At 40.1% G+C, this 25,984-nt stretch overlaps 1 protein-coding gene across 1 annotated transcript in view; it reads right to left on the bottom strand.

The window, feature by feature from the left end:
- Positions 1-689: 689 nt before the first annotated feature.
- lrrc8aa (leucine rich repeat containing 8 VRAC subunit Aa) overlaps positions 690-25,984 on the bottom strand; it is a 38,791-nt gene continuing 13,496 nt past the window's right edge. Inside the window, exons 2-8 of the mRNA XM_026929120.3 lie at positions 17,238-17,385; positions 13,724-14,290; positions 11,689-12,297; positions 10,370-10,702; positions 9,913-10,083; positions 7,804-8,109; positions 690-1,800 (exon numbers count right to left, since the gene is read on the bottom strand). Coding sequence (XP_026784921.1) covers positions 1,525-1,800; positions 7,804-8,109; positions 9,913-10,083; positions 10,370-10,702; positions 11,689-12,297; positions 13,724-14,290; positions 17,238-17,375 — 2,400 coding nt within the window. The 5' untranslated portion in view covers positions 17,376-17,385 and the 3' untranslated portion in view covers positions 690-1,524. The remainder of the gene's footprint in view (positions 1,801-7,803; positions 8,110-9,912; positions 10,084-10,369; positions 10,703-11,688; positions 12,298-13,723; positions 14,291-17,237; positions 17,386-25,984) is intronic.

Below are 25,984 nucleotides of genomic sequence, written 5' to 3'. Positions count from 1 at the left end.
AGTTATGGTCAATCACTGATATCACATATATTTGTTCCCCATTCTGATGTTTGATGCTAACATTAACAGAAGCTCTTGAGCTATATTTGCATGATCATACGCATTGCGCTGCAGTCACGTGACTGAATGTGCAGGTCTACAGGTGTTCCTAATAAATTGGATAGTGAGTGTATCTTTACTTGTTGAAAACAGAACTAGTAAAAAGTTCTCTTGAATGCTACAACAAGAATAAAGACTTAATTTAGAGAAAGATGTTCACGTTGTGAGAGTGGGAGTTGCTAATCTGAGATCTGTGTCTTTCCTTTCTGCTTCTTCTCTATTGGTGGAGATGTAAATATCTGATCTTGGACCACCTCTTGAAAGAAATTTTCTCTAAAGAACAAGGCATCCTCTGTGTCAACCCACACAGTGTGTGTGAGTGTTAGTTATGAATGAACTCTAACACAGCCAGACTAACAGCTTGCTGGTTTAATTTGTGTGTGGGTTGTTTTGAGAATGACTTCAGTTAAGGGTGTGTGTTTTTTCCCATCTCGACTGTAAGGATGGGCGTGTACGTTTTGGTTTTCATTTGCCGTTAAAGGTATGAAGAGTGTATTTGTGTGTGATGTGCAGGTGCATTGTGGTTTTGTGCACTCGGGGCACTGGGTGTGTGCGCAAAATGTCTTACAACTTAATAACCTGAACTTCAATGATGGTGAGAATCGTCTCCAGAATCATTTATTAGCATAATCCTAGCGACATAATGAAGACTGTTTAAACAAAAAGAAACATTACTGTTAATGGTCAAACAAAACATTAACGCACATAATCGTCTCATACAAACACATCAGTTTGCATTTGTCCACTGTTTTTTTTTTTTTGGCAAAATAAAATCCTCAGATATATCCTTGTTCTAAGGAGTTAAGGCAATGATAGTGCAGGACAGTTGTCTTGACAACAGAAAGACGATGACATTAGAACACTGCATCGTCCCTCCTTTTCGTTTTTGGTGACCACTCGACCGCATCTCAGACACACACACACACAAAAAAAAAAATAATAAAAATAAAAAAGTCCTTCGTTACGCGTGAGAGACGATGTGGTTTGAGTGTTTTTGCGTCATTTTTTTCAAGCATTTGTATTTCTCCTTTCCATCAAGCTTTAAGTCTTTATGTGATCTAGCACAGAGTTTGCATGCAGCTTAGCTTATAGTTTGCATGTACTGGCCTGTGGCACTGCACTTTGTGTGAGTGAGTGTGTGTGTGTGTGTGTGTGTGTGTGTGTGTGTGTGTGTGTGTGTGTGTGTGTGTGTGTGTGTGGACAGGACTAGTCCTGTCCCATTTCCGTTCCATAATTCCACTTCCTCATTCCTCTCTTCTTGGCGTTACGCAAGGATCAACCTTGTATTCCACTAAATATATAAAAACAACTAATATATATAAAAAAAAAAAACACTAAAAAATTAAAACGTTAAAATAAAAGAGTTTCTCGCAGCTTTTCATCTGCCTCCATTCTCGCTTTCTTCTCATCCCTTGTCTTTCAGTCTCAGGCTTGCTCCTTGTCGGCTCTCCACAGCTGCTCCTTCACTTCAGGAGGAAGTGTTTTGAAGAGCTCTTCCTCCACCACCAGGCCTGAGCGTTTCAGCATGCGGCACTCGCCCAGCTCCACCGGCAGGCCTTCGAGCCGATTACCGCGCAGCTCCAGCTGTGTCAAAGACGTCAGCTCTCCGAAACGCGATGGCAGTGTGGTCAGGCAGTTGTTCCCTAGGTTCAAAGTCCGAAGCTTCTTGCACTGGAACAGCTCGGGTGGTAATGTCTCGATCTGAGAGAGGAGAGAAAGAAAAGTAGTTAAAGAGGTTAACGTTCATTAGAAGATTTTTCTACTTGTCTAATGATATATGTACAGATGATAGTGCCTTGACGTCATCTCAGAATAACAGTAACTGTGTGTGTTCATTAAAGTCGTAATTATCAGTGAGGAAGTCAATTTTCTAAAATGTTTAGACTTTACGGTACGTGACGTCATGATTATAAAAAAAATTTAAAAATTTTGACCGCAAAAATGTACTGTATGTCAGGATTTCATTCTATACATGCCAACAGGCTTGTATGATGCTGATCTTTCCATGCTTGTGATTTACCATTTCAAAAAAATAAATCATAATAAACTATTTAATCCTCTAGAACTGATAGCCTAAAAAAAGATAAGCCTTTCCACCATTTCAGGTTTCAGGACAGTAGTGGAAAGTGTAATAATATCAGCTAATATATAATATATAATATTATATATTATATTTTATATATATATATACAGTCAGGTCCATAAATATTGGGACAGTGACACAGTTTTGGTAATTTTGCCTCTGTACACCACCACAGTGGATTTGAAATGAAGCAGTCAAGATGTGACTGAAGCGTAGACTTTCAGCTTTAATTCAAGGGGTTTAACAAAAATATTGCATTAACCGTTTAGGAATTACAGCCATTTTTTACAGAGTTCCTCCATTTTCACAGGCTCAAAAGTAATGGGACAAACTAATATAATCATAAATATTAGGATTATTTTTATTACTTGGAGGTAAATCCTTTGCAGTCAATGACTACCTGAAGTCTGGACCCCATGGACATCACCAAATGCTGAGTTTCCTCCCTTGAGATGATTTGCCAGGTCTTTACTGCAGCCATCTTCAGTTGCTGCTTGTTTGTGGGTCATTCTGCCTTCAGATTTGTCTTCAGTAAGTGAAAAGCAGCTCAGTTGGGTTGAGGTCAGGTGACTGACTCGGCCATTTAAGAACATTTAATTTCCAAGCTCTTGGGCTGCTTTCACAGTATGTTTTGGGTTGTTATCCATCTGTACTGTGAAGCGCTGTCCTATCAGTTTTGCAGCATTTGACTGAATCTGAGCAGAAAGTATAGCTCTGTACACTTCAGAATTCATCCTGCTACTTCTGTCAACAGTCACATTATCAATAAACCCCAGTGACCCAGTTCCATTGGCAGCCAAACATGCCCATGCCATAACACTTCCTCCACATGTTTGACGGATGATGTGGTATGCTTTGGATCATGAGCCCTTCCTTTCCTTCTCTATACTTTTCTCTTCCCATCATTCTGGTACAAGTTAATCTTGCATCAGAACTGGTCAGGCTTTTTTTAGAGGTTTTTTAGCAAAGTCTAATCTGGCCTTTGTGTTCTTGAGTGTTACCAGCAGTTTGCATCTTGAGGTAAACCGTCTGTATTTACATTCATGAAGGTGGCTCTTGATTGTAGACTTTGACAATGATAGGCCTACCTCCTCCAGAGTGTTCCTGACTTGGCTAGATGTTGTGAAGGGGTTGTTCTTCAATAAGAAAAGAATTCTTCAGTCATCCACTTTAGTTGTTTTCTGTGGTCTCCCAGGCCTTTTGGTGTTGCTGAGCTCGCCAGTGCATTCCTTCTTTTTAAGAATGTACCAAATTGTTGATTTGGCCCTCCTAAAGTTTCCGCTATCTCTCTGATAGGTCTGTTTTGGTTTCAGCCTAATGATGGCCTCCTTCACTTGCATCAACACCTCTTTGGACGGCATATTGAGAGTTCCCATGAACAGCTACCAAATGCAAATTCAACACTTGGAATCACCTCCAGACCTTTTATCTCCTTAATTTATCATGATATAAGGAGGAAACAGGCCACAGCTGGCCATGAAACTGCTTATCAGTCAATTGTCCCATTACTTTTGAGCCTGTGAAAATGGAGGAACTCTGTAAAAAATGGCTGTAATTCCTAAACGGTTAATGCAATATTTTTGTTAAACCCCTTGAATTAAAGCTGAAAGTCTACGCTTCAGTCACATCTTGACTGTTTCATTTCAAATCCACTGTGGTGGTGTACAGAGGCAAAATTACCAAAACTGTGTCACTGTCCCAATATTTATGGACCTGACTGTATATATATATATATATATATATTCAGAACTGTTTGCCAGCAGCAGCAATTGCGAACGAAAGCTCAGCTGGATGGTGGATTTCTAGGTGATTCTTACAAATCTGTTGTCTAATGTCCACATGGCTGACTTTTTCACTGATAATCTGCTGCACAGAGTGTTTGAATGCATCTTAGCACTTTCCTCTGCAGGAGAGCAAAAATTCTGTCACTTTGATAGAGGCCTATTTAATTCTTTTGGTTATTATTTCTGTCATTTTTTCCCCTCTTTCGACAAAAAAAAAAAAAAAAAAAAAAAAAAAAAAAAAAAAAAAAAAAAGTGCCATTGTGACCATTTTTTTTCCAGCCGAAACATTTAGGTGCCATTCAAAATAAATAGCTAACTGATGTTAACTATATCCTTGGCTAATGTTTTCCAAGTCAGACACACACTGAAAGATTTTATTTCATATTAAAGAACTCAAAACATTCTCTTTACTTTTGCAGAAAGCGAGGGAACTCGGAAGTACGCGAGATTTGGGAGGGGGCGGGGCTTCCAGGCGGTGTCAGTTAATATCAGAGAGTTCAAATCACCTGCTCCGTCCATTCCAGATTCATGTCAGTTGGCTCATCTCCCGTTTATTAGGGAGGAAAAACTGCTGTGTATTTTTGAGTGAGAACTTGTACTAGTGTATTCTGATGTTAAATTGAGGCGCTTCTAAAAAAAAAAAAAAAAAATGCGTAGAAGTTTATAGTTTACAGTAATAGTTTACAGTAACGACATGCTAAATACAACAGTATAGTGTAGCTCAGCTTTCTGTCTGCAAACCAGTGAAAGCTGTTATAGCCATGTGCACATTTCCATATAAAAACCACTGTATTTTAGGCATGCTGTGTGAGGTCTCGTAAAAATGCTCTTGCCTCTAACAAACAACTTCAAGTCTGAGTCTAGGCCTTCATCTTGTAATTTCTGTCCAGGTCCAAGCCTTCATTTTGTAATTATCGCAATTCCAATTCGACAAACACTAATAAATAGAAATTTTGAAAATAAATGATGCCATTGACTCCATGTCCGCTTGGGTTTCCCCTGGATCTCTACGGCTTCCTACTGACCTCCCGTAAAGGTGCTCGTAGGTACAACGGCCACTCTCAGTTACCCCTAGGTGTGAAGGAGTGTGTGAATGTGTGTGTGCATGGAGCCCTGCGATGGACCAGCGTCCCATCTGGGGTGTATTCCTGCCTCGTGTCCAGTGTTCCTGGCATAAGCTCTGGATTCACTGCGACTCTGATCAGGATAAAATGGTTACTGAAGATGAATGAACGAAAGAACGAATGAAACAATTAATCTGTCCAATGACTGTGTGTGTTATTTGCACCCTGTAGTTGATTATTAAGTATTTGGAAAAGGAGCAACAAACACCAGTTAAAAGGTAATTAGTGATTTTGGTGAAAGTTAGCTGAAGCTAGCTATTTGATATTTAAACAAATACATCCCTCTATCAGTTGTCCCACCAAAGCAGCTCCCACAAAACATTACACGTGCACTGCGTAGACTAGAACACTGAAAGGCAGAGCTTTCTGCATTGACAAGCACTCACATGCAACTAGAGACGCCTTCTTGTTCTTTAGGTCTTCTTGCTACATTTTTCCCCTGAAATTTGTGACTTGCGAAATGTTAAGATCAACACATACGTGGTGAGGATCATTCTTCCCTGTTCGTTTTCATTACTGAAACAAGGCGGTGATACTGCCAAGAAAACAAGAATACACTTTCTGGGGGGAGAGAGAGAGAAAAAAAATACACAGCCTTTTTTGTGTTTGTTTGTACCGCTTTCCGGTAATAAGGAAGACAAGAGAGAGAGTGTGTGGATGCATTTTTTAAGCATGCTCTGTCAGGTCTCATAAAAATGCTATTTTCAGCAACACACATTTCCAGACACAGCCACCCACTGTTACCAACATCCTGGACCATCTCCTCAAACTCGAAACATATAAACCATTAAACAGCAGCCCTCACTGCACGGCTGCAGCGATTTACGCTTTTCCACTTTGCGTAACCTGATGTTAACTATATCCATGTCTAATGTTACCTAAGTCAGACATATATTTCATAGATTTTATTTCATATTAATGAACTCAAAACATTGTCCATTTACCCTGGTAGAAAGCGAGGGCGCTGTATCAGCGCGCTGTATCTTTCAAGCGGAAGAATCGAGAAGAGACGAGAGATTACTAATGCGAGATGGAGGAATAGGGGCGGGGCTTCCAGGGTGTCAATTAATATCAATATCAAGTTCAAAACACTTGCGCAACAGTCGCTCACTCTAGATTCATATGTGATTGTCTTATCTACTGGTCCTACTGGCAAAAAGAAGGAAGACTGCTCTTTTTTGTGTATTTTTGACTGATAACTAGTAGCAGCGTGGTCCGATGTTTAAATATGGATTTCCTATGCGAAATGCGTAAAGGTTGGCGAGTCTGTAAATAGTCTGAGGAAAGGGCAGGGAAGGAGTTAGGAGTTAGAAATTCTAGCTAGTTGCTTGGCTAACGTTATAAATTACAGACAGACAGCTTATTTCATTGCATTGTGCTAAAAAGCTTTATACCACAAGGCTATTGAATTTTATATTCTGATTGGTAAAAAGGTGTTGATTAATTTTCTATAACATCACAGCTCTGACAGTAGTTCCAGCAAATCTATTTATATATGTACCCACACACACACACTTGTATACGGTTTACGATATACAGTACTGTGCAAGTGACTTAGGCACCCTATTTTTTTTTTTAAGTACAAATTTTGTTACAGATGTTTATGACTTCTGCATTATAGGGTCAGCAGAAAAACATCTGATATTTCCAAACATTACTTTTCCAACAAAATAATAAATGTTACAGAGAAATGTTTGTATGTCAGTAAAGAAAGTTACATTATAGACCACTTCTCTGATGAATAAACATAATGAAAAGTGCTGAAAAAAAGAAGCAAGTGTGACGGTTAACGTCTCCAAAAGAACTGTGGCAGATTCAAGATGCTCAGTAAATCACACTAGCTAATTTCCTTATAAAACTGCACAAATTGTACCCAAGATTTTTTTTTTTTTAAAAAGCAAAGGATTAACGTATTGAGTTTGTTTCATTTATTACTGTTTATGGCTCTTTATACTATCTTTCAATGTAGAAACGATTAATTTCATTATTTTAAAGCCATCTTTGCTTTACAACCTTTCTTTGCATGTGCCTAAGACTTTATGTTATGATTTCTATATAACAGGTCGTTCACAGGGAGTCACATGATGAATACTCACATAATTTATGCTTAAGGATAAGTTGATTTAAAAAAATGTTTAAGAACGGAAAACATACAGAAGAGTAAAGTGATATTTAGTTAACATTTGTGAAAGCAGGTATGGGAAAATAACCAACTTTAGGGTGGTAACAGTAACTCTGTTCTGTGCTGGGTTGCACAACACTACTGCATCATTGATTATTTTCCTATAACAGCACACCATGTCATTTTTTTTCTTACATAGTTGGAAAATTATGAAACTATGGAAAGTTCCAGATTTTTACCAAATCTTATAAAAAAAAAAAATAAATAAAATAAAAATAATAAAAAAAAAAATAATAAATAAAAAAATTGAAAAATGTACCCTTAAAAAATAAAATATTTATAGACTTGTAAATATCAGTAGAAACCCTGATTCAAGTTTCAGGACTATGGAGCTACTATAAAGTAGATAAATCTTGTAGATACAAACAACCAGAGAAGAGTTTCAACTGGGTTACACTCACCAGGACATCTGCATTCATGTGTTATACTCTATTCCCTGTTACTTGTATATATGTGTGTGTGTGTGTGTGTGTGTGTGTGTGTGTGTGTGTGTGTGTGTGTGTGTGTGTGTGTGTGGTGTATAGCCCTCACCCTATTTGCAGTCACAGCAAAGTACTGCAGGTTCTGCAGCAGCCCGATGTCAGGGTGGATACTGTTCAGGTTGTTGTGGCTCAGGTCGAGGAAGCGCAGCTTGCGGCAGAAGAACAGCTGGCTGGGGATCTTGTCGATCTTGTTGCGGTTCAGGTAGAGGCGCTCGAGGTTGGTGAGGGTTCCGATCTGGATGGGGATGTAGGCGATCTGATTGTACCAGAGCTTCAGACACACCAGCCGATGCAGGTGCTGGAAGCTGATGATCTCCTCGATTGTCTTTAGATTGTTGTCCTTCAGGTCGATCTCCTGCAGAAGGCAGAACAAAAGAAATTCATTACAAAGCACGGAGTCGGGCAATAAATGGTCCGCATGTCAAATGAGAACAAAATGAATACTGCATCCTCAGTATTTTAGACTGAGAGAAAAAAAAAAAAGTGATTCAGCAGTTCCAGTGACAAGAACAAATCTCTTCTGCTGACCAGAAGAGAACCAGGAGGTTGCTGATATTGTTTTTATATTTAATTAATACACATGTATAAAGTTGAACTTAATACAGTCGTACAGAATATCGTAGGCGTGCCATACGTGAGTGGGGGCGTGGCTTTTGAACTCAGTCTGCATATGGATTTGAGGACATTTAAACTGATTTATATTTGAGCATCATGGAAGGGTTGTTTTCAATACTTCTTGTTTTCTGTTGGCTTTAAGGCCTGGGGTTATTGCATTATGAAATTTTGCAATCAAGTGTTCTGTAAAGTTTTGTTAGCTCACACTTAGTTTGTCAGGCTTTATAAAGACTGGCATAAGTGCATGAAAGAGGTATGTGAGTCCACTTCCAGTTTGAGTCATTTAGCTACTGTCGACAATTTAGCTGGCTAGCAAAATCAGATGTTTTCAGATGCATCAACTAAATAAGGTTTAGGTGATATGGTTTTTCTTCCAGTGTTTTCCTCTGTAATAAAAGATAAAAAAAAATTAAGTTAGATTTATGTAGTTTATTTAACCCTTAATTTAAGATCTCTTGCATGAAACAAATAAGTAAAATTTACTAAAAAGAAATGATCAATGAGTGGATTTACTTGTGCAATAAGTAACTGTTTAAATCAAGAGGTTTACAGGAAAGTGTGTATGAGTGTGAAAGTGTGTCCTGAGCACTATGTATCAAAGTAATACAACAAAACAAAACAAATTGTACAGGACATTGCATTATATCCTAATGCAGTTATTTCTCAATCCAGACCTCAGTGACCTGGAAACAGTCAACATTCCCACCTCTGAGCCCACTTGTACCAAGTATTAGGCTCCTGATTGGTTGGTTCAGATGTGATGGTGGAATAATATTGCTTGGGGATCCCTAATGTTGGAAATCGATATATAGCAAGGGCAGTTTTTGTCATTCAAGTGACAAGTCAAGTACCACCTACTTTCCCAGGAAGAGGACATTTAACAGACACTTACTGGGTTCCTGCCCTTTCCTTATGACATTCTGCCAATAGATATAAAGAAAAAGATTCAATGTGATATGTAGAGATACACCGATCCCATAAAATGGGATAATAAGATGAAGTGTTTGGAGACTATTTGCGTCCAAAAATGATATACACGACAGGCGTCATTCCATCACACACATTCTCCAGCAGGTATAACGTCATTGGGTTAAATTAAAAAATATATCAAATCCGATCTGATCCCAATCCACCATGTTAGAGGAGAAAACCAGTGCCGAACCTTGGTATTTTTCTGCCTTTGGCTGACATTTTCTAAAACATCTGAATTTTCATACTTTTCCAGGTCTGGATATGGGTGACATTAAATTTCATACTTTTTCTAGGTCTCTAGAATCCTTTAGGGTAAAACTATTAAAATGGTGCATAGCACGTAACATGGAAGATGGGATGCAATGAACCTCACAAACCTCTCTCAATCCAGTAAATGGTTTAAAAAAAAAAAAAAAAAACCTGTTGTGATATTTGAAAGCATGAAATTGATGCCTAGAAGTGCATCAAAAATGCTGATAGCCGATCATATGCAGGCCGTTCCAATAGTAGTGGCTGGTTAAGTGTACAATACAGATGAGTGCTCTGAGGCGGAGACTAGGTGAAGACGTACCTGTAGGTTGTGGAGGCTGAAAATGGAATGGGGGATGCGCTCCAGGTCGCAGCGCACCAGCTCCAGCTCTGTCAGGTTCACCATCTTTTTCAGGCTGTTAAGCACCATCAGCTTGGTGCCCTCGTTATTGATGGAGAGCTTCTGCAGGTGCACACCCACATCTGTCACCACCTAGAGACAGGATTACAATATTGCCTGAAGTTTAATGAATAAATATATGAAAATATGGATACAGAAGCATCTGTGAATCTGTCCATCCATAAACCTGAAAGGAGATTCAGCAAGATCAAAACACTGCATTATAATTATGGATCAAGTTTAGCTCTGTGGTTGTTAAGTCACCTTCTTTACAACCCATTCAAGGTCTTCCCAGAATATTACCTTTCCGAAAGCACTGCTCAGTATTTATTGTTTAAATACTTCCTGCAAAACATGTCAATTACAAAAAGCATCTTACTTGAGGCAGCTTGGTGAGGTTGCTCTTCAGCCGTAGCACCTTGAGCCTTTTGAGCTCCCGTAGGCCGTCGATCACGATGTAACGGTTATTGTCGGCACTCAGGTTGCCAGTGAGGTGGAGCTCGCTGAGGTTCTTCAGGCTGTAGATCCACAGCGGAATCTCCTTGATGTCTGTGAACTTGATGTGCAGTGATTTGAGGTTCTCGCGTAGAAAGGCCAGAGCAGGAGCCTCGATCTTGGCTGGTGTATGGTACAGCCACAGCTCCCTCAGACTGGCCAGCTGGGCAATGATGGGTGGAATGGTGACGTCTGGAATCAGCTCCAATTTCAGCACCTGAGGGACGGACAGAAAGGCTAAAATTCAGAGTTGCTTCATAGCATAGAACAGGGATGGTCATATGATGGACTTGCAGGAAGGTATTTGCTGAAAAAAATAAAGTATACTAAAAAAATGCTACAGAAAAGCTGTGAAAAAGATACATGAACCAGCCAGCTCCTCATACCAAAAATGACATACATGGATAAAGAGAAAGGAGGGAGTTTTTTTTTTCCAATTTATTTAACCATTGTGGTCTGGTTAGAGAATTAACATGGCTTGTTTAACAAAAAAAAAGAAAAAGTTGACAAAAAAAGCAGAAATATGTGCCATTGTGCATCAAATTCAAAATGGATGCCTCATCTGTTTAGAGTCCATGCCAAAAACTGTAACCAGTCAAAAATTGTAACTTAGAGCACCACTACAAAACAAAACATAACCACTTAAAATTGTCTTTATTATAGCTATAAACCACTAATATTTAAGCATCAAAAGCTAACAGTAGATAACATTACGTTATGTTAGTTGTTTATATGGACCTTTGTAAACAATACATTTTTTTGTAACTGGATCTTCATAAATTTTTATTGAACCCCTGGTATGGACTCTAATACTTTGAGGTGTGAGTGATTCTGAATTAAAAATGGAGGTCCAAATCCAAGCTTCATATAAGCACAAAATAACGCTTCAATTCAATCAAACTCATGTATTTCAGCCTTTACCTGAACCTCTCAAAGACCAGGAAGTTCATTTAAAGCTGCCATAATTCACCCAAACTTGATATATGACAGAAATGACTGTCAAATATCAATATTTAACACTAAGTGATTGCAAGGAAACAAATTTCATGTAAAAAAGTAAGACATACAGTAAAGCTAAATCCCAACTGAGATGGCTGGTGAACTTTCTTTTCAGTTAAAGTGCTACATAATTAAACTGAGTTTTAATTATATTATTGCAGTATTGTAGTTATCGTGGTATGAAAATTTGGCATCAGCACCTACCTCTAGCTCGAGCAGGTCGAACACTGTGTCTGGAATGCCGCTAAGCATGAACAGATGCAGCTCCAGCTTGTCTTGTGAATTCTTAGTGATCCTCTGGCGAAGCTTCTCCAGTGTCCACTCGTTGTTAAGGTTGAGCTGACGCAGCTTGTTCTCGCTCACCTCGGACAGAAAGACGGCGAAGCGCTTCGAGTACAGCGGGTCGTACTGGTCGATCATGTGCAGCATGAAGGCGAAGTCGTTCTTGACATCAGGGATGTCGCTGTAGCTGCTCTCCTCGCGGATCGACTCGAACGAGTAGTGCTTGAGCGAGCGGCCCAGCATCCAGCACAGCGTGTACATGCAGATCAGGCCGTAGATGATGACCAGCGAGATGTAGAACCAGGCCAGGATCTTGAAGAGGGTGGCCAGAGGGTGTGCGCAGTAATACATTCGGTAGCCCGTGAGCCGTTCGATGTCCACTTTGCACTTAACGTCGAACGTGATGAACTGCACGCAGTACGCCGTGTAGCTAATGATCAGAATGAACTTGATGACTTTGATGATGGTCTGGCGGATGTAGAGGCGGTAGACGATGTCACCTTCCTCCACATGGATGCGGAACTTCTTTACCTGGTGAGAAGCAGGGGTTACACTGACGGAAGTTCTGCTTAATTTTGATTTCACGCTTTTTATCCATTTATGGTTACATTTCATACGGTCATATTACTGAGCAACCACAAAAAAGCCTTCATCTCGAAGAAGTTTCCGGGTCGGGAAAACGTAAAGTTTAGCAGCTTTAACCTCTGATACTGGAGACTCCTTTCAAACATGCTAAATAAACATCTCCTCACAGAAATCATCATATCAACAATTACACACGTTTTTAAATCCGCCACGCAAGTCCCTGTATAAGTTGTTACTATAGAAACAATAACATATTTGAACAAGCGCATTAACATACGCCTGTGAATGAACTACTGTCCGAGTCGTGCTGTTATAGAAAATTAACCAACCACTTCTGACCAATAAGAATCGAGTATTCGATAGCGCAGGGGTATAAAAATCTTTATTGTACCAGGCTAGCAACCTAAGAACAATGGTCACGTTGAGACATCACAATGACTTGTGTATCATTATCGATAATGAATCAAAACTAGCTGGAGCAGGTTTTCTTCACACGAATAAATTTGAACCCCAAAGGCTTTCAAGTTTGGCATCTGACATCGTCATCAAAAGGAAACCTAGCCTTTTCTGAACAACAGAAATTAAGATAGTAAAAGAACAAGATCCGGTAAAGATGCTACAGGTATTGAACAAATGAAACCATATAAAAACATTTACATTAATGAATCTTCCCACTACAGACAATTACCCAGACAACTCCTGGATCCAACTCCATCATTTGTGATATGTCAAGAAACTTCCTCTCCAAAAAGAAAGTCCTAATTTTAACATGGTGGTATGTGAATCCCTCTGGTATGCAGATCCCTCTGGGGCATTAGAGCAAGGACAGGCAGAACATACCCTCGTGTACCATTGTCCAAAGACACGAGAAACAATTTCCTCTCATTTATTCAGAGAATAAATAACTCTAAGCTATAAGGAAACAATACAAGGCATCTATCTATTCTGCTCTGACATGTCAGCAAATAAGGAATGTGAGTGTTTAGTGCCCTTGATGGATACTAACAGTTATTGCTGAACAGGTGAAATAGAGGAAAGGGACATGATCTAGCATGCAGGATTCACTCAGCAGTTTCTCTCTGTCCTTCTTTAGGGTTGAAACAATCACACATTCCTGTGAGCTGTACACATTTTCACCACCAAGTGCTGTGTATGGGAGCTACACACTCATACACATGATAAAGATGATAAATATGTGAAGAACCATGTTAGAGCTGCATGCAAAGTGTCCTTATAGGTCCCCTATGCATTTATTATAAAACACACATACACAGTTCACTCACTACTTGTGACATTGGGCCACATTTATCAATCTTTTATAGAACTGATTGACAAAAAAAAACAATTCTTAGTGGTTGCTTCAGACACACACCTTCTCAAAAAGCGCCTTGGCCTGCTCTCCCTCTTTCTTGTCCAGAACTCCGGTCTCTGAGCGGTCGACGATGCCTTGCTCGATGCGTGACTTGGTGCGCTGCAGCATGGGTATGCTGGCCTCCACGTCCTGATCACTCACGCTTGACGCCTTCTTCTTGTCGTTAGAGTCGTTCAGATCATCATTTTTGCCTGCTGGCTTGGCGTCGCTTTCCTCGGCCACGGTCTCGGATAAGGCGCGTGTGGTCCATGGCGAGTCGAAGCACTTGAGCAGGATGGAGACAAAGTGTTCGAGCTTAGAGCTGGTGCGTGGGAACTTGAACCAGAAGTTGCTGCACGCCAGTAACACCAGCGTGTGTAGCAGCACCAGGTACGGGAAGTACTTAGCAAACCAGTGCAGTTTGTGCTCGTAGCACACGGCATCCACGTAGTTGTACTGGTGCCGGTCCAGCTCGTACTGGATGCCGCGCGGCTCGGGCCGAGGGATGGTGGTGCTGGTGTTTAGTGGCTCGCAGCGTCCATCTACCTCCCACTTGCATGGCAGGCAGATCATCTTGTCCTGGGTCACCTAAAGCCAAAAGGGAGTGTGTTAGAGCAGTCATTACCTCTCCCGTTCCTCTAGTCCCCTGAGGTTCTAATGGTGTTAACCCCATTGCTAAAGATATTTCATTGGCAGTGAGAAATTGTGCTTCTGAACAATATAAAGGCAGAAAGCCTTGTCAAATATATTGCCTAACGGTTATTATGGTACACTGTAAATGAATGAAGGAGTAGAATTTCATAACTATTTAATTAGTGCGTTATTTGAACAGAACAGACTTCTTAAATACAGGCTACATGCTACCTTATACCCAGAAGGCAGGGGTATTCAACTAAAATTTATAAAATAAGCAACTAACATAACTGAATGGTTAAATGCCACCCAAGGAACCTGTACATTCCCATGTTAATGACCTTCCTTTTTCCCCACAATCTTCATATCAGATCACCTGCATTTAAGTATTTAAAAAAAAAAAAAAAAAAAAAAAAAAAAAAAAAAAAAAAAAGCCACCTCCTGCAACTTTTTGGTCTTGATGCACACCTTCAGGGTTTTCCCTACCATAGAAAGGCTTAGGCACAGCGCATAAATGTTTTTTGACAAACGTAAAAAGGCATTTAGGCAACATATCACAATGAATGTACAAACAACAGTGAGAGTTCTGTGCGCTGACAAAAAAAAAAAAAAATCTCAAACTTTGATCTCAAATGTAAAGGTAAGCTGGCAACAGGAACGACCTGCCAATCAACAATCAGTGTTTGAACGAACATTTGCGTGTTTGGTCTGTGATAGATGCTCATCGCCAAGCTAATCAAACAGCTGACTGGATATTTCCCTGTACTGTCAACTCGGCGTTGTAGTTACAACCATCAACTCGGATGAGCAATTTGCAAGCCATTGATAAAGTAAGCCTCAACAAAGAATAAATGAAGCATAAACTTTTTTTGTTAGGGAGTGATTCTTGTGGATGTTAAAAACAGCAATAGCAGATAGAGAAAATATATAACTAATGTAGCCTATTTTACAACTAAAGAAATTGCTAACTTACATATATATTCATTTACTGAATTAAGTCACATAGTGAAGCTAGTTAGCTGTAAGATACTTCGACTGAACTAACGTTAGTCTCTAACGTGGCTTGGTAGCTAAACAAAGTTAGACTCTGTTCACACGTTATGTCTTTTTCTGATGAAAACTGCTGGTCAGAGCGTTTTTTTCATACATTTAAAAAAACAAAAAAACACTGTTCCCAAAGTTGAGAGCGTCCCAAAAGCAGCTCAGGGCATTTTTGAAAACAATCTACTCCATAGGATCATTATGTAAAACAGGTGTTGACTGCTTCAAATAAAGGCGTTACATGTGAACACAGCCTTTTTCTCCAAACACTTGTGGGTTGTGCGGCGTTTCCCACGGCTGTCCCTGGCAGAAATAGCTTTCTCTCCCGTCCCTGCAGTGTAGTGTGAGAACCAGTCGCAGACAATGATGCAAGATCATCTAGACAGTCATGTAGTGCAAGTAAGCCTTGCCTGCCTACAACATTTGCATATTTCATTCTTGTAAAATAAGTTGTAGCATATTTTGCTATAACTTGTGAATATATAATTTGGTTGAAACGTTATTTAAAGGTGATACATATTTTTAATGGGTAAGCCCTTTTACATTTCTTAAAATCAGCTCATTTGATTTACTTTCTTTTACAAATATGGTAAAGATAAATGGTCAAAAACAGTGTGGGGAAAAAAACAGAAATAACAAAATTTCCTTCAAATCATTTCAAACCCCGCAACCACCACCACCTCCACCATCCCCTGGAGCCCAGACAGCACCTAAGCCCTCTGAAAACCTAGAGAAAACCCTGAGCGCTCTCTAAAGTGAGGACACATGCCTGTCTTCTCTGTCCATTCGTCTTTAAATATTATGTTTCAACAACTTTTTTTAGCAAGTCGTCACATTGCTAAAGGGTAAATGAAAGAAAAAAAACTTCAGTTTTTGACCTCTCTAGCTCACTCAGTTGCTAGTCTCTGATTCAGTTAAATCATTTACGTAATGGCATTGGATTGGATTAGATTAGATAAACTGAGAATCAATGGTTTATGCTTAGGATAACTGAACTAAAGCCAGTTTTTTCCCCTACATTGATCAGCTCTGTTACAGTATTTTAGACTGCAGTCCACCATTTGAAGACCTCTGCCCTAAAGTAAGCTTCGACTTATAGCTGGTATAAATCTAAAGGAAACTATGACTGGTCAGATGATGCGCAGTCTAGAGAGGGCATTTACTTTCAGACGCCCAGTAGGGAGCTGATTTTAGTCTTAAGGTTGGGAATACAGGCCAGGAACATCTTGTCCTGGGTTATCTGAGACCAAAAGTGCACAAAATCTCTCTCTCTCTCTCTCTCTCTCACACACACACACACACACACACATATATACGTATACACAAGTTCAGATCATGGCTGTGGAATAACTCTAGGAATAACTTCTGCTTGTCGAGGTCACCCAGCTCATCTCCTCAGCTCATCAACAAGCCAAAAAGCGGTTTGAGTGGGTGTGTAAGAGCAGGAAAACACTAAGAGCTGCTTCCATCCAAGAGCATTTTAAGCAAATTTCCCAAAAAAAAAAAGACACGAGTACGAGAAGTCAGTGTGTTTCCAATAAATGTTCAGAAGATGAGTAACAACATTAAAAGACACATACAGTGTTAGAGACTGGAACTCACTTATTACAAAAATCTGTTCCATCAGCTGTTACCACATCTTCCCTCCAACTACAAATAGCTGTTTTTGTATTAATTAATTATTTAATTAATATGAACTAATTTGTATTAATTTCCTTTCATATTTTCACACCATGATCTTGACATGGCAGTTTCATTCATTTCACGTACATAAAAATTCAAAATTCACTTTAAAAACGGGCAAGCCTGAAAGACAGCGAGAGAAAGGGAGAGAAAGGGCTAGATGGATAGAAAGGCAGACCTGCAGCGTGCCCCCGAACACGGCGATCATCAGCATGACAATGGAAATGTAGTCGGTGAAAACGTCCCACCATGGCTTCAGGATCCGATACGCCGGCTGTGTCTCGGCAAAATAGCGCAACTCAGTTACGGGAATCATGATGGTTTACCTGAGAGAGACAGAGAGAGAGAGACAGAGAGACAGAGAGAGGGGGTTAGTTGTGAAAATAAACCGACATCATGAAATGACAGTGATCTGGACTTATTTTCCGATTACTTATCAAAGCAAAGCAGACTGTATACTCTGCTCTGAGTAGAGTAAAAGCCAAGAGGAGGAACTACACTACATCTTCCTACAATACGAGTAATCTGATTAAGGATCCTTTGTTGCTTAAACAGTATCTTTAAGAGAGTGTGAGGGTGGCTGACCTGAGTGTCCAGCACGAGCGTGCATCAGCGACTATGGCCGTTAAAAACGAGTGCTGTGAATTGTCCGTCTCTAATATTTCTCTGTATATTTCGTTCTTTAATTACGCATATGTGTTAAGCTTCAGATTTCCCAGAAACACAGCGCCAAGATCAGCAACACATCGCTTTATGGAAGATATGGTTTATGTCTGAGAGACAGAACACAATGTTTGGCTTTCGTCTGGTCTGTTTCTGCCAACTGGTCTGAGGGCAGGAGGTTATACCGAGTACAGATTAAATCATTTTGTTGTGAAGTTGACATGCTGGGAAATTCCACGGTAGATGTTGAATGTACTGAGTTTTATTTATACACGAGCCTGCTAATTTTTCCCGGTAAACATGCTATTTATGTCCCGATATCCCAATAGACTGCAGGAGCAATCTGCCCCTTCTTCATTATCGATCGCTGAATTCCCACATAAAAGTGCACATGTGAAAGGGCTTTTAGTCTTGCGGCACTTCTTATTGACTCCGGCTCCATGTTTTAGATCGGATTCTTCTTTAGCACCGTGTCTGAATTGTAAACTCATGTTTAAGTCACCTCGGATAATAACGTCTATCAAATTAATAATAGATGTTTAAAAAATGTATTAAAAAAACAAACAAACACAAAACCAAAACTCACTAATATGAGACTAAAAGCATTTATTACACATCAGCCGGATGTTATTGACACACTCGCTATTGTTTATTTAATTAGCCAGCAACAAGTCCATTAGGGAGAGCACTCAATTCACTTTACCATCAATTACACACCACATTTCATCTATTTAAATCTTGGGAAATGGATAGCTTGTTTACGACATGGCCAGGTTATAAGAATAGTACCCGTACAAATAGAAACCTTAAAGAGATACATTTACAATCAATAAATGCAACATTATATAACTACTTTAGTGATTCATGGTCTCTAATGCGAAACAAAGCTTTATCGTGATACATCATTTATCGTAGTAACACCTATGAGAATTGTGATATGACATTTTTGTCATGTTGCCCACCCCTAACTGTGTGCATGTTAACGTGTGTTAACGCTTTAACACCCAACTCAACTGATGAAAAACTGCCACGTGTGTGTTATAGGCTGTACACAGAGGTCATGCACACCTACAAGTCAGTTATATAAGGCCTTCATGATTTATATATGCAAATGTACATTAGTCATAGACACAGGTGTGTGTTAAGTGTGTGAAAGGGGACATGCTGTGATATAGCCCTTTAACAACTGTACTGTAACCATAAGCCTAGAACTTAAATGGATAATTATGCTGCTTTGATAAAGCATCATCTGCTACCAAGATTGATTTATCTGCTTTCCCAGGAAACAAATACACACACACACACACACAGTCATTCGCTCTTTTTATTTGTCACTCAGGCCTGAAATTCAACTTCAGATAAAGTCAGAGGGAACACAAACACTGTGAATGGGAGCACAGTGGAGTGTTTGTGTGTGTGTGTGTGTGTGTGTGCGCGTGTGTGTAGAGAAGGTATGTGAGAAAGACTGTGTAAAAGAGGCTGTAAAGGTGCGTGTGTGTGTGTGTGTGTGTGTGAGTGAGAGAGAGAGAGAAATAGTGTGTGCAAGAAAGCTGTGTAAAAGAGGCTGTAAAGGTGTGTGTGTGTGTGTGTGAGAGAGAGTAAGTGAGTGAGTGTGTGTGTGTGTGTGTGTGTGAGTGCGAGTGTGTACGAAAGCTGTGTAAAAGAGGCTGTAAAGGTGTGTGTGTGTGTGTGTGTGAGAGAGAGAGTGAGTGAGTGAGTGAGTGTGTGTGTGTGTGAGTGCGAGTGAGTGCGAAAGCTGTGTAAAAGAGGCAGTAAAGGTGTGTGTTTTTGTGTTTGTGTGTGAGAGAGAGAGTGTGTGTGTGTGTGTGTGTGTGTAAGAAAGCTGTGTAAAAGAGGCTGTAAAGATTTGTGCGAGTGTGTGTACGAAAGCTGTGTAAAAGAGGCTGTAAAGGTTGAGTATGAAGTAAAGGCTGTGTGTGTGTGTCATTTATAATTCGGAACAGCTCTGTTCTCCCCTTCCCTACCCACAATGCATTGCCAGGAACCCAATTTAGCATCAACAGCCATGCCATTAAATCTGAGGCTTCAACCAATTAGTGTGTTGCTTCCGCACCCTCCCTCAGCGGTGCCCCAGCATGCATGCATGTATGTACACATACCCAGACGAGAGAAGTTCCAGCTGAATCTCATTTAGTCACAATCAGGCTTTGTTTGAGGAAACAGCACGTCTCAAAATGCACATAACCAGACATCTGCTGTGTTCCATTCTGGACTGATGAACCCTATGCAGGGAACCTCGAAAGGGGAACTCAGTAGGGCCATTTGTAGGGCCTTTCCAAACTGAAGTGATTAAAAGCGTTCACTTCAAAGTGCCCTTTGAAACCAGTGGTCGTAAACCTGGTGGTCGTGAAAGTGTGTTCCAAGTAGCCGTTACTTCAGACCCCTACAGAGGTTCTCGCTCAGGTAGCAGGGCATAGTCATGATCGCTTCAGAATGGAGTGCAGCCATCACACACACACACACACACACACACACACACACACACACACACACACACACAAATGCAGTAATAAAGACCTACTTATACTTCCAGCCAAACAGGCTTCCACACTGCACTGTGATTGGCTGCTAGAGGCGTGTGAATGAATGGTGGGCGGAACTAATGGGAGCTCCAGCGGTGTTCCCGTCAAGTGCTTATAACTGTACAGTGTAAGTCGTAACTGTTAGTTTAACATTTAAAAGCAAGCAGCTTCTAAATCAGAAGTGTCTTTTTTTGGTTATTTTAGGTAAAAAGCCACATTCTGCTTAATTACGCTTGCTTTTAACTATGCATACGTGTAAGCAAGATGGCTGCTGCATTTATCTTGTGGTCTTCTGGAGCATCCTTTGTGCATATCCTCAGAAATGAATGCTACGTGTCTACGTGGTGCAACACCAATGTAAATAATGGGGGCTGTAGAGCACCACAAGTGTTGTGTTGTGTCTCAAATCGCACACTTCTGTACTATTCTAGACTAAATACTGGTTTTTCCTTTACGGAATTTAGCCTTCAAACCTACTGAAAGGTCTGTTTTGTGTACCAGTCTTCTGGATTTTTGAAGCAGTACGAGTTTCTTGAGATGCAGTTCATGACAGTCACGCCGACAGCGGACATTTTACAGCTCAACTCGGAAACCAGACAGACAGGGATGTTTTGGCTCTTATGTACCATCTAGTGGATGTTGTTTTTGTATGTGAACAGTGCAAAGTCAAGCGTCAAGTATAAACCGACCTTTAGTCCAATGTCAAGTAGTCCAGACCAAACAAATCAGTTTAGCAGACCAATAACAACTCCTAAAGGTGTTCATTTATCAGTATCTGAAAGGTACACTCTGAACGCCAAAACTGATTGGACACACAATGACCCCAAGAAGTATTCGGACACTTAAGCCACACTTATGTACAAATGTATGAATTTCACTGCAATAGACACAATGTTGTCAAACCAAGTGGCATTTATTTTAAAGAAAGCATTTTCAAGCATAACATTTCCCAAAAAAATAGATTGTTATGAAATTATAACAGATATGCTGGTCATAAGTATAAAGTATTTGTTTACTTGTATACGGTGGCTTCATTAAAGATCACAGTTACAGTGTTTTAGTATTTAGTTTGCCATCCTTTGTTCTTCGCAGAACTTCTGGACAATGTCTGGCCATGAAATCAACTAGTTTCTGTTGATTTATCCAGCAGAACTTTCAGTTCATCCACAATATAGCATTGACAATCAACAATTTCTTCTCCATTGCATCCCTCTATAGGGTTTAGGTCAAGGCTCTGGGGGGCCACTCAAAAGGCGGCTGGACTTTTTGGACCATTATCCTTCTGTCGCTTGAATAATTTCTTCACTGATTTCAGTAATTTTGGATTTGCATCCAAAATGCCTCTGTACGCGTCCGAGTTGATGATGCCATCAATGAACACAAGCTCACCGACACCACTGTAGGAAAACCTGCCCCAGCCACCTCCGTGCTTTATAGTACCATTAATACTTTACTGTTTGGTTGGAATTCCTCTCCTGGCTTTCTACTCCATAAACACTACTATCAGATCCATCCAAGTTAAATTTGGATTCATCTGAAAATAAGATGCTGCTGACTTTCTGTGCATGTTCTTCTGCAAATTTCACCCTTGCTTTTTTATTCTTGAGACCGATGATGAATGGTTTCCGCCACACTACTCTCCCTCTGTAACCGTTCTCGCTGATCTCGTTTTGAATAGTTTGTGCTCTCGTTGTAATGTTTTGCTTGGAAAGTGTGCTTGTGGTACCTTTTTTAACATTTAATTTTTTTTTTTTTTATGGATCCCACTTGGTTTGACACAATGTTTTCTAATGTACTGAAATTCATACATTTCTAAGCGTGGTTAGGAGTCCAAATACGTTTTGAGGCCAGTGTATACCACCTACAAAACACAGACTGCAGTTCATTATAAAAACCCCAAACTAAGGTTTGGGACATGCTTTCACGACCACCCCAAACTCCCTTGCGTATTACAACCTCGAACAGAACTCTGAACTGGATTAATTGGGATTTTATGGCTTGAATCTACACAAAATATTGCTAAGGAAGACTTGTATCACATGTTGTCAGTAGCCAAGGTTATTGCCCCGAGTTTACTGCTCCATTTTGCCCCATAGTGGAATAACAGAAGTTGTGTCCCAAATGATGTACTATACATTAAGCACTTACACTATGCACTATGTACTCTCCCGTCTACTGTATGAATTTTAGAAGGGTAGTATTGTCTAAAATGGAGCACTACTGGTTTTTTTTTACTAACAGGAAGTATAAGCCGTTTACCAGTCGATGGCAAATGACGTCAAATGCACATAAGGCTATGCCGCTATGTTTAGCACAATACCCAGAGTCAACGAAAACGAATTTCATTTTATTGTTTACCTTTTATGCCCAACATGACCGTTTTTGATTCTGAGCAAATTTGAGCCAGCATCAGTGCCTGTTAGCCCCACCCCTCTTTTGCTACATAAGCAAAGCTGCGACAGTTGAGTGCACAAAGTGTCCAACACTCTACACTTCATTTTTCGGTTGAATAAGTGCATCATCGGGGCACTTGAAGTGCACTTCTTCTTGTTGGAATTTTCAGCGTGAACACACTACTCACACTATTTATACTACAAAATGGCATAGAATAGTGCATAAGTGCATAATACGATTTGGGACACACTTAGAGACTCTTTTTTCCCCCCCTAATCTTTCAATTCAGTTGTTCGATTGGAGTCACGTTTCTCTTCCAAGTCACGCAGTAGAGCTGTTTGTATGGAATCACTGTTTAGAGATTTGGTACAATTTTAAATTAGGCTGTTCAGTCAAGTCTAAATTGTAGCAGGGGACATGTTGGAGAAGATTCATACAAGCGCTCAGCTTTAATCAAGCTAGGAGAAATGTTCAAAAGCCTTGGATCAAACTTTCAACTTAATGGATCCAATTAGACGATGAGATTCTGAATAATCGTTGTCAGCCCCAGCATCCAACATCCTCATCATTTATTTACACGCTAAAATGTTTACTACCCATCCCCTTGTTTGATGGACAGTTAAGAGCCTCCGTCTGTTCTGAGTGTCGGTCTCAGCCGGCTCTCGGAAGCAATTCAGAAGAAGTATAACTAGCCATTAACTGGAACGTGTAAAGGCAGTTACACATGCAGCTATTTCTGCCCTGAAGTGTGGTTGCCAGATTGAAGTGACTAAATTACTCGCAGCTGCCCACAGTCTGATTCATCCCAGACAGAGAGTGTGTGTGTGTGTGTGTGTGTGTGTGTGTGTGTGTGTGTGAGAGAGAGAATATGTTTGCCCATTCAAGTACACTGCTTCCTCTAAATGAATGCTTTACATGATGGACTGACTGGAGGAAAAGATCTAACATGACGAACACAGGCCACGCACACAATGATGGACGTAAAGCTGTAAAAACATGAAAGAAAACTTTAGTAATACAGATCAGCAACAGTAGAAGGAAGACATGAGTCATTTAGATTAAGCGAGTTACTAAACAGAGACACACACAGTCCTATTCAATTCCAGAGTGAAAGAGAGGAAAAGGCAGTTCCAGGAGATTATCATAAACTCAAACACAAAGGTCAGGAGAAACAAAGAGTGTCGAAAAGCCTTAAAAACAATGCTTTCGAAGGTCTACAAGGGGTTAGGGAGGGGTAGCACCTCCAGGCAGTAATCTTCAGGGCTGCCAAAAAAAAAAAAAAAAAAAAAAAAACCCAAACAGTTCTACATTTGTTTTTGTGGATAAAGTTTGGAATTGTTGCACACACACAAAAAATGGGATTAATAAATTATGCACTATTAGTAATGAAGCTTAAATCTGCCACACACAAACACACACACGTCACTGATTATTTAAATTCAGACACAATTAACCAAATATCTTTTGAAAACATGTTATCATTTTATCTCTCTTATCATACAACAAACACCAACCGGGTAGGGTGGGGGCAAGTGCGTGCTTCCGGAAAGACACGTGCAGCCAAAGCTTTCTAAACTGCTCTGCTCATGCTGTGTCACAGGACAGTGTAACTCACTGAGAGGAAAGTGCCGTCTACCCTCTTCTGCATACATGACATCACAGATGCGCACAATTGGCTAATGTCCCTGTGACTGACAGGGGAGGGACGATATAGAGGCCAATTTTACTCTCTTGACCCCGGTCATAGATTGCTATGGCATCATCTTCAGCATTCGAAGCCGTGACGGTAGGGTGAGAACGTTTTCCTGTCGCACCACTCAGGAGCCTAGAACACGCACGACATATCAGCTGTGTGATCACCGAATTAAAAGCGATATAATTAATATATTTGTCAATTCTGACCAGTCAAATTTAAAATAAAGGCCAATATCCACTGGGAGTCTCTGTGTGTGAAACACACGGAGGCTAAAGTCATTTTGTTTGGTATGTGTGTGCGAGGTGAATCGTTTTGAGTTTGACTCTTAGGATTCAATGCCTGGAATCAGTGAATCGACTCTTTCTGGAATTTGACTCCCAGCACCGAAAGCAAGATGACGACTCGAGGATTTGACGCACACCCACACACACACCATATGCTAATAGACAGAAATAAAATAAAAATTAAAAAAAAAAAAAACAGTTTAACTACTTATAAACTTGTTGATTCAAAAAGCCTTGGTACTTAGAAGAATATTTAGATAAATGTTCATTCAAATACTATTTTCAAACGATCAATTTTCTCGATTAGTTGTTGCAGCTCTAGATCATGTCCCTGTAAATACAAGCAAGTTTCTATTTCGAGGTGATTGTGTTTTCACAGAAGTCAGGACTTTCACGGGCAATTCAACTGATCAGCAGACCCAGATCCATGACAAATCAATCCGCTGTGTAAATGTTTGTCTGCTTGCAGTACTGATTTCCAGCATGGCTAAATGTGTGTGTGAAAATACAAACGATTCTAAGCAAATGGGCATTTTGAGAAATCCCTTTGACAAACATTTGTTGAGCCCTGAATACACACATTTACTCCAACTCTTGTGTTTAACTATGGGTTAAGGACAGGAGGAAAAAAAAAAAAGAAAGTAAACAAAAGAGAGAAAAAAAAAGAAGTAGTGTGGAGGATGGAGTTCAGAAGAAATTAAACATGGAGTGAAAAAGTGATGAAGTTATGGGGAAAAAAAATGACAGGGAAAGAGGAAGAGAGATTTCACAGAGGGAGTGAAATTTCTTCCAGTTGAACTGTACGAGTGTGTGAGTGTGTGAGTGCGTGTGTGAGATCATGGGGTCAGGAAAAGTGACTCACCGCAGACAGAATGACGTCTCTACGCCAACTAGTGTACAATCGTTATCCCACACACACACACAGTCATTCTGATTGTGGAATTAAAGGGATGCTTTACCTCACAATGCTAATGCTGCTAACATGGAGGGAAATCTGTTAGCGTGATTGATAGTTGCCGTGTGCCGTTACATTTTGTTTGTTAGTCACACATTAGCCAAAAAAAAAAGCTATTTCTCAAGCATTTCTTTTCAAATCCCATCAGATAAATGGGACATTGTGTGTGTGTGTGTGTGTGTGTGTGTGTGTGTGTGTGTGTGTGTGTGTGAGAAAGATATGATCTTGTCGAGAGACAGACTATTTCACAAAGTCTCTTCTCTCTCTTTCATTCACTCTTCTGTATCCATCTCTTTGTGTGTGTGTGTGTGTGTGTGTGTGTGTGTGTGTGTGTGTGTGTGTGTGTGTGTGTGAGAGAGATGGGTGTAGTCAGTGTCTGGGCGGATCCTT

Source organism: Pangasianodon hypophthalmus, chromosome 15 (genome assembly GCF_027358585.1).
Source record: "Pangasianodon hypophthalmus isolate fPanHyp1 chromosome 15, fPanHyp1.pri, whole genome shotgun sequence".
Lineage (NCBI taxonomy): Eukaryota > Metazoa > Chordata > Actinopteri > Siluriformes > Pangasiidae > Pangasianodon > Pangasianodon hypophthalmus.
Note: the sequence above shows the minus strand (reverse complement) of the source record. Positions and strands in the feature narration are given on the sequence as shown.